We start from the raw sequence: 10000 nt of genomic DNA, 5'->3' as shown, positions 1-10000 counted from the left end.
TGAATTCCAAAGTGTTTCTGGATCAGTAGAGCAAAGGAACACGAAGTCAAATCATTGTTTTCTCCTTTATACACGAAGAAACAAGAAAAAATAAAAACACACTTGACCCTCCTATCAAACCGTTTGGCGCGCCCGCGGGAGCGCGCACAGCCGATGAGGAGAGAGAGACAGAGAGAGAGAGAGAGAGAGAGACAGAGCGAGAGAGAGAGAGACAGAGACAGAGGAGAGGAGAGGATGGAGCAGTGATGTAGAGGAACTCTCTGTGTACAGATACCCGAATGTACCAACACGTTATCTGTTTCTCTTAAATCGTCGTCGGAGTTCGAGTGAAGGCTGAAACCTGAGCAGGTAAGAACCGAGGACACACCTGAACACTGCACGGATTCATTCATCACAAACTGGGGATGATGAGGGGGAGGGAAGGGGGGAGAGAGAGGAGAGGGAGGAGATGGAGGTGCAGGTGCACGATTCTGACCGGAGAGGCTTTGACTAGAAAACTTAACCGAGTTGGTTTTTTTAGAATCGTTGATGAAACCGGAAGAAGTCCTGCAGAGCTTCAAGTCTGTGAACGAGCTCCCTGACCGTCTGTCATCAGAGAGTGAGAGAGTGAAGGAGTTTCAGCTGACACATGAAGAGTAATCGGTGCTTTGTGTCTCTAAAATCAGGGCTTGAATTTCAGAATAAAGTGTGAGAACAGTGTGATCTGTGAGAGAGCAGGAATGTGATGAATGAAGTCTGCTGTGTGTGTGTGTGTGTGTGTGTGTGTGTGTGTGTGTGTGTGTGTGTGTGTGTGAGTGTGTGTGGGCATCAGTTCCACACGACAAACACACGATTGTTCTCTGACATTTGTTCTCATGTAGCTCTTACTATGAGGACACACTTTATTATTTACAGTCTATGTGGACAAACACGCTTTAAATATTGTTTTTAAATCTTTATAGATATAAACTCTCTCCTCTTGTATGTTGGAAACTTTAATGTTTCTTGTGTTTTATTCTCTCTTGTTTTTGATTACATCTTTTTATTCTGAGCCCCCTGATCAGCCCCCCCCCCCCCCCGACACAGAGGGAGTGACTGTCGATGTAATGTAATACTTCCTGCCTTCTAAATAATAAATGGAGAGGAGTCACTCATTGACCATTACATACGCTCTCCTCTCCTCTCCTCTCTTTCTGTCTTTCTCCGGTTTTCTCTCCTCACAGCATCAGCACTTTCCAGTGAAACCTAACCCCCCCCCCCCAGCCCCCCTTCCTCAAACTGACCTTTTTATCCTTAATGTCACCGCAGAGCTGCAAAATCTCAGTTAAGCCGTTTTCACACATGCACTCCTGAAAAAAATCAAGATAATTTCAGGAAGAGTGCTCCAGAAATCCTCCTGATCTGGTTGTTCACACATGCACCTCACAGCGGGGGACTATCGCTATATAGTATATATAAAACCCTTACTAAAGAAGCCTAGCTTGGATGCAGACTCCCTGACCAACTATAGACCTGTTTCAAACCTGTTTCAAACCTGTTTCAAACCTGTTTCAAACCTTACTTTCTTGTCAAAAGTTTTTGAGAAAGTGGTCTCAAATCAGCTTCTAAATTATTTATCACTAAATAAGCTATTTGAGCCATTTCAGTCTGCTTTTGGGGTAAATCATTCGACAGAAACAGCACTTACAAAAGTGGTGAATGATTTGCTACTATCTTTAGATTCAGACTCAACCATTGTTTTATTGTTGTTGGATCTTAGCGCTGCTTTCGATACGGTGGACCACTGTATTCTACTGGATAGGCTTGAGAACTATTTTGGCATCTCAGGACAAGTTCTGGAGTGGTTAAGATCCTACCTGTCAGAAAGATCTCAATGTGTTTTATATGACAACATACTCTCTGAGCCCTGTGCTGTTAGGCACGGGGTTCCACAGGGGTCTGTATTGGGTCCATTGCTGTTCTCACTTTACCTATCCCCACTGGGTCAGATGTTGCGTTCTTTTGGGATTGCTTTTCATTGTCATGCTGACGATTTGCAGCTGTACATGCCATTAGGTGTAGGAAGTAAGTACGATACAGCTAAACTTGAGGCCTGTCTTGCAGCTGTTAAGAGCAGGTTATCAAAAAATGTCTTGTTGCTTAATTCTGCTAAGACAGAAATGATGTTTATCGGACCAGCGAAACTGGATCATCTTTTTGATCCTATTACTTTGTCTCTCGATGATTGTGTAATCAATCGCAGAGACCGAGTTCAGAATCTTGGTGTGCTTTTTGATCAGACACTATCGTTTGAATTACACATAAAGGAGGTGACCAGAGTTGCTTTGTTCCACCTGAGAAACATCTCCAAGATCAGGTCAATCTTGTCGTTTAAGGATGCTGAGGTCCTCATCCATGCCTTTGTGTCATCTAGGCTAGATTATTGTAATGTCCTTCTGTCGGGTCTGCCAAAGAAAAGTCTGCAAAGTCTGCAGATGGTTCAGAATGCTGCAGCTCGTGTTCTGACCGGAGCCTGCAGATATGAACACATTACCCCGGTGTTGGCCTCTCTTCATTGGCTCCCTGTTCATGCCAGAGCAGATTTTAAGGTGCTGCTGCTAACTTATAAAATATTAAATGGCAGCGCACCATTGTATCTTACCGACCTGGTGAACCCCTATGTGCCTGCCCGAGCCCTGCGTTCTCAGGGGACGGGTCTTCTGAGTGTCCCAAAGGTCAGAAAGAAGACAGTTGGTGAGCCGGCTTTTTCTTCCCGTGCACCGACACTTTGGAACAGTTTACCTCTGGACATCAGGCAGGCTTGTTCTGTTGAGGTTTTTAAAGCAAAGTTAAAGACCCGTCTGTTTACTGTTGAGTATGAGTCAGGATTTCTCTCTATGTTTATTCTGTATTTTAACTGTATTGCTTTGTACAGCACTTTGATTTAAAGCACTTTAGAAATAAATGTATTATTATTATTATTATTATTATATATCGCTATGATGAGAATATGTGTCTTTCTATCAATGCTGCGTGTAGTTGAAGAGAATCTCAATGTGATGAACTGTTTGTGTTCACTCGTGACGCTCAGAGCGGAAATATCAGGAGTTTCTCAGGAGTTTTCTGCAGGTGTGAAAGAACTGTTATTGAGGTTGTAGCGATACCAGGATGTTAAACTTTGGAACGATAAAAGTAAGAGCAAAACCATATCGATACCACGGCAACAATAATAGAAATATGAATCCAACATTGGGTCATTTCTACCAAAAGATTTCAGGCAAACTCCTGCACACTGTCTAAAATGAGTACAATGACATTTCAGTATTAATGTTGACAGCGTCTTCAGTCGTTCCCTGAAAGAAGATTTAGATATTCCACATCCATTTCCTTCTGTGGAGCTTTAAAAGGATGACTTTGTATCTTTTTAAAACAGGTGATATCAACCTGTCTCCTCATTGATGATATTTCATGTTGACTTGAATCTGTTCTCTTCCGGTGACAGGATGGGGAACGGATCGATGAAATCAAAGCGTTACAAACACACAGACGGACACGGCTGCGGGTTCAAACACCCGTCCGTGGACTCCCTGAGGGCCCGGGTGGACGAGCTGGAGCGCGAGGGGAAGCGGAGGGAAGAGGAGCTGTGTGGCAAAGAGCAGCAGATCAAAGGTCTGCAGGAGCAGCTGGCCAATCAGACGCGAGCGCTGGCCGAGCTGAGCGAGGAGCTGCAGAATAAATGCATCCAGCTCAACAAGCTGCAGGACGTCATGAAGAGCCAGAGCGGAGCTGCGGGGGGGGCTCTCGTATCCAGACCGCCTTCAGTGAAAACCTGCGGGAAGAACAGCCCCAACCTCAGCGTCCGCATCAAGGAAACACTCAACAGAAGGAAAGGGGCCAAAGCCGGGGTGTCGGCCGAGCCCACGTCCAGGACGTACGACTCCAGCAGCCTCCCCAAGTTCTCCTTCGAGAAGGCTCGAATACCCAAGGATGCAAGGTGAGGAGAACATGAAGTATAGAGGTCAGACTTTACTTATTTAAACACTCCTTTATAGGTGGTTGTTGTGACCATCTTTAACCATAGTTAGATAGTGACCTCTAGTGACCTCTAGTGGCTTTAGTGAGTATTACAGGAGAAAAACTGCAACTCACATGACGCAGCAAAACAAGAAGAAATCTCTGGGGCTGAAAAACTGAGCCAAAACCTTCAAATCTGATATCAGAAGTCCCGCCCCTTCTTGATTCTGATTGGTCGATGAGGGAGAAGTGGCCTTGATATGAAAGCACAGCGTGGTTCTTTGGCTTCTCAAAAGTCGATGCACATCGTCTGTGAGGGGGAGGAGTTAACAGGCTGTATGGGTTTTTTTTACGGAGGTGCAGTTGCACTGAGAGACCTTCAGGGGGCGCCAAATCACACCAAACCAAACTCCTACATATCGTAGCTTTACATCTAGCCTCTAACCTCGGTGTTAGCTTGGACTTAATAGACACAAATCAAGTTTTTATCTGTCACTAACCGGACAGAAGCCTCGACTGTAACAAAAGTTCAGCCGTGTCACAAATGAAGCAGGCGTTACGACGGCTTCACCTTCAGTTTGAAATCCTAACACGTTATGTGACAGCTCCAGAGCATGCAGCGTGAAGAGGAGGTTGTTGTTTCACATGTTTCTCTAAAGATCAGGCCGTTACCTCACTCTCTTAACTCAGCTTTGATTTGAGCACAGACTCAGCTGTTACTAACAACGTTTGAACATCAGAGATATAAAAAAACTTTTTACTGGATCAATGATGAAAGATTAAGGAGAAAGCAAACACAACATCATTATGGTTTTTTGGGGGGGAGGGGGCTTTTTATACCTTTATTGTAGAGACAGGACCCTATAGAGTCTGAAACCAGGAAGAGAGAGAAAGAGAGAGAAAGATAGAGAGAGATAGAGAAAGATAGAGAGAGAGAGAGAGAGAGAGAGAGGTTGGATTTGAACCTGGGCCGTCGCTTCAGGTCTTTAGCCTTTGTTCATGGGGGGTTCACACTAACCACCAGGCTACCAGCGCCCCATCATTATGTTTTTTTATTTATCTTTGTCACTACTACATGTTTGGTTCAGGGGTGTGTCCAGACTTTTTGGACTGGGTGGTCTAACATAGGTCCCGGACTTGTGCAGGGGTGGTCTGAGCGTTTATGTACCCCTCCTGTCTGCAAGAACTCAAGAAAATCTGTTAGTCCAAAGTATTTTCAAAACACAAAGAACATCTGCACACTGAGACGATGAGCTTCCTGCTGCAGCACAGCCTGAATAGTTGATGTCAACAAAAGTCCCGCCTCTGGCAAGGCAAACAGCCAATCATAACCAAGGACTTTGGGCTGGCACATGCGGGTGGCCAATGAGAATTGTAGGGGGCCCATGACACCCCTCTGGCCATGCCCCCTCATTTGGTTATCTTATTATCTGGTGATTATCTTCTTGATTAAGGATCAAATACTTCACAATCTTACGCAGGGCATCTTGATGTCTTCTGATTGGTTGACCAGCCGTTGACCTCGCTGATTCAAACACAAAGATTTCCATCTTACCGATTTGCAATAACAGCGACCGAGTGCGGCTGAACTGACTTTATGACCCGGTGCTCTCTGTTGTTTGTTTTTAACCCCTCGGCCAATGAGAGATGAGGATGCTGCACTGACATTTCCTGAAATCTGAGACACACGTCCTTATTGGATCCATTAGTGTCAGACCTGTTTGATATGATGACCTGGACTGTGGTTTAGTCTCAGTAATAAACTAATGTTGGATTTGTTTTCTGGCTCGATATGATCCAACGCTGCACACGCTATTTATTTTATGTTTTTTTACTGAATCATTTGATTGATTGGTTGAAGGAGCCCAGAGGCCGAAACAGTCATCTTATCACAGGAGACTAAATATTAATCACTCAGACGGAAGACGAGAGGGGGAGAATCATCCTTCACATTTTAAAGGACATCTATACTGTTCAAATTAAAACCTGAACGAGGACTGAAAGGACCAGAGCTGAGGCATCAGAAGAGCTAAAGTGTAAAATAAGCATTTGTTTCCTTTTTGATCAGTGATAAAAAAAAAGAAACGGACGAATGAGGAGAACTAAAAAGGATCAACATAGGGAGAGATGTTAAAAAGAGATATAAGATAGAGATATATTAACAGGAAACACTCGATATTTTAAGAAACTTCAAAGTCACAGACAGATTTCTAAATTGGGAATAAAATCAGGAGAGTTTTTTTTAGAGTGGCTCTCGGTCGTTTGGTGTGAGGTGGTCATCAAACTCAATCAGCTGTTAGTTTTTTAAAGGTTTATTTTTGGGGCTTTTATTCTATCTTTATTTTAGAGACAGTACAGCAGAGTCAGAAATCAGGAAGAGAGAGAGAGAGAGAGAGTTGGGAATGAAACGCGGGAAAGGAGCGACAAATCAGAACCTGAAACCGGGGCCGCCTGACCCGGCATCCGGACACACGGGGGCGCGTGCCAACCACCAGGCCCCCGGCGCCCCCTGATCCGAGCTGTTTTAAGGCGGTCTGTTTCTCCTCTTGGTGTTACCAAAGAATCAAACATGATTTATATTATCGCAGCTCGTTAGTCTTTTCTCATGAAAACTGTCCAAAGACGAGACAGTTGTCAACAACCAATAGGAGCCGTCTCAGCAGCACCAAACAGGAAGTAAACATGGCATTCATACTAGAGAGAGAAAAGGGGGAAAAGGAGGAGAGGAATTACTGCAGCAGGATATTCCTCGTCCTCACTCGTGGATTTCAGATCCCCGGTGACCAACATGGTCAACATGAATATGAAGTCAGTCTTTATAATCTGGATTTTGAGGGCTGCAGCAGTTTGTGTCCATCTCTCTTTCTTCTCCACGTTATCGTGAAGAATCAGGAACAATTTGAATGTTTGTTTTTCTTTATCTTTTTCAAACTGGTGAAAATATTCATGAAAGAATTCACCTTTTGAATGTTCTGTTCTTATGGAGCAGCTTTCTGTCCGCTGGTTAATGATTCACCTGCTGCATGTTTCTGGTTTTATTCTTCAGGTTCTTGGGGGGGGGGGGGGGGGGGGGGGGGTGATCTCAGAGAGGATGCAGAGGTCTACAAACATATGACTCCTTCGTCTTTAAAGGGTTAAATCATGTTTCTTTCTTTCTTTTGTTTCTCAAAAACATGTTGAAAGTATAAAAAACAAACCTTCAGAGATGTCTCACAAATAAACGTTGTGTATAAAATGCTAACGCTAACCCGAGCTAACTGACCCTCCTCTTCCTCTGTGTCAGTGTGAAGAAGCTGCTGGCAGACGCTCTCAATAAGAACCAGTACCTGAGACGTCTGGAGCTGCAGCAGGTCAAAGACATGGTGGAGTGCATGTACGAGCGCACCTACCAGCAGGGGGAGTACGTCATCCAGCAGGGGGAGCCGGGGAACCACCTGTTCGTCCTCGCAGGTACGTCCCACCACACGTTACTTTTCTACTTCCTCTTCTTTTCTGTCCACTTCCTGCAGCGGCTGAGACGCCTGAAGAAAGTTAGAGCTGAACACAACATCACATGTCGTAGATATAAACACAGGAGCCATATGTTTACACGGCCACCATCTTGGAAAGTGGTAACAGCAGCTTTGAATGGAAGTCTATGAGGTCTATACACAGTCCACCAATTGGCAAGCCCCGCCCTCCTTGGTTACTGTTACTAGGTTAGACAAAATCTCTTGTCTCCAGGCTCCTTCACATTTGAAACATTAGAAAATACCTGGAGATTTAAAGGACTTTTCTTTGTATTTAATTCATTAGATTATTTTTCAGACAGAATCAGGACAGAGAAACAGTCGAGTGTATGAGAGAAACTCTAAATCTATAAAAACATCAAATCATTTCAAATATGATCCATGTCTGATGCTAACGATGTCAGCTAACGTTAGCTGTCCTCGCGTGGCTGCTCGCCGTCTCACCTTCCACTGACTGAGCCATGAAGACCTCACAAAATCCTAACCCTACCCCTGTAAAGAAACTGTCAGAGCGCCCCCTACAGGCCTGGAGTATGTACTTCTGTTGTGAAGGCTGAACCTGCAGCGTTTCTGAATGTCTCTGTGTTTTTGACTTTCTTTATGTACTCGCAGTGCGTTTAATGTTAATGTTGTTTTGGCTTTTTGCAGATCGGCTGAGTCTTTTGAAGCGCGTTTGTTTTATTTGCGTTGTTTTCAGCCGTTGGATTCTTTTTGTTGTTTCTCTAAATGTACGTCGTGTCAGCTGATCCTGAGCCTCTTCACCTGACGGTCAGCGGAGGATTAGACCTCGAGACGGAGCAGATAGAGGGAGAAAAAGATGAACAATCTTTACAGATATGAGTGAACACAATCAATTCTTAATGAATCAGACCCTCTGCTTTTTGATGAGCACATGTCCTCTGAACAATGGCCGCTTCTTGTTGTTGTTTGAATCATTCAAAGACAAAATGTGTCAGTGTTTGTTCTGCTGTTACGGAGAAGCATCACCCCGCAGACGCTCGCTGCAGTGATGCAGAGTCAGTCATGCAGAAATGTCCAAATATGAGCAGAAAGATTTATTTCATCATCGGCTGAAAAAAAGATAAAAAAACTGGAGTGTGAAAAATGAAAAGCGAAGGTGTGATGTGTTTCACACTTCAACTGCGGCCAACATTTGCTCCTCAAACTGCAGCTAATGATTCATAATTATTCATTAAAGAATTTAGTTTCTCCAGCAGGAAGAGGGAGCAGAACGCGGGGGGGGGGTCACGGCGTTGTTGTTAAGAAAATAATAAAAAACATAAAAGTCACGATCAAAATAGTCGAGCCAGAAATAATCGAGCTGCCGACCGCTGATCCACAAACACATTTCTAGATAAATAAAAAATGGTGGGTATGATCATAAGGATGAAGGAAGCTTTCTGAGGGTCCAGTCACATGGGGGGGAGGGGGGGGGGTGCATGGAGGTCAGCATAAAAAAACATGGTCCATCCTAATTTAAAGCAACAATAACCACGTTTTCTTTGACACCTGAACACTCACCATGATCTCTTAAAGCAACAGAAACACATTTTATGTATTGCTGCTTCAGTAGAAGGTCTGATGAAGAAGAAATGATGAGGCTTTTATTTTGAAATGCTTCCCATCGTGAGCGGCCCGGTGAACTTAGTTATCTCATAAACAGTAAAGTCGCTCCGGGACCTTCACAGAGTCACTTCCTGTTAGCTAAATAACCAGCTAGCCTGCTAGCGTAACTATCCTTTTGCATCGTAGGGGCAGGAGACATCGCCATGGTAACAGCAAGCTCAACCAATCAGAGACATCGCTGTGACTCTCTAGGATCGTGGGTAGTGTAGTTCTTTTCCCCGACATCGTTAATAAACCGTGTTGTTCTTAAAGTGAGGTTGATATCAGACGAAGTTGTGTCTCCTCCAGGAACAGAAACCATCGTTTCTCTCTCAGGTAGCTCGTGGTCAGTCGACCTGTGATGGTTATGACATCACGGCGAATGATCGTATCAGATATGGAGAAAATGAACAGGATTTATTACTTCCTGAACCACTCTGTTGACCACTTCTGCACAAGTCCCGCCTCCAACATGCAACTAGCCAACCATAGTTTCAGCACCCGGGGGTGGCCAGTTAGATTGTAACGGGGGTCCAGACCCCAGACCAGCCCTGACCGTGCCTCTGGACCCGCCACTACCCAGGACCATCTTCGCCCCCCCCCCTTCAGGTTGAGAACCACTGACACAGACAAAGTGCTTCACCTGTTTTTAATAAAGATGAAGATGAATTTGTTTCCACTTCCTCTCTCTCCCTGCAGCAGCTGGAGCATGCGGCGTGCGGCGTGCGGCGTGGGCGGGACAGGGTCTCTTCTTCTGTTGTTTTCTTGTTTTTAAAGGTTTTATTTTATGTTTTCAGGACGCCCTCAGACATGATCTGCTACATATTAAAATAACAAACATACACGTTTCTTCTTTTTGTGTTGAATCGTCTCGATTGACCATCGGCTCGTTCTCTTTTTGAAATAAACTGTTG

General features: G+C 44.4%; 1 protein-coding gene across 1 annotated transcript in view; it reads left to right on the top strand.

Annotated features, from left to right (window-relative positions):
* Positions 1–171: 171 nt before the first annotated feature.
* prkg2 (protein kinase cGMP-dependent 2) overlaps positions 172–10000 on the top strand; it is a 31415-nt gene continuing 21586 nt past the window's right edge. The window contains 3 exon segments of the mRNA XM_061038988.1: positions 172–348; positions 3461–3952; positions 7256–7422. Coding sequence (XP_060894971.1) covers positions 3462–3952; positions 7256–7422 — 658 coding nt within the window. The 5' untranslated portion in view covers positions 172–348; position 3461.

The sequence above is a fragment of the Labrus mixtus genome, chromosome 5 (assembly GCF_963584025.1).
Source record: "Labrus mixtus chromosome 5, fLabMix1.1, whole genome shotgun sequence".
NCBI classification, from domain to species: Eukaryota; Metazoa; Chordata; class Actinopteri; order Labriformes; family Labridae; genus Labrus; species Labrus mixtus.
Note: the sequence above shows the minus strand (reverse complement) of the source record. Positions and strands in the feature narration are given on the sequence as shown.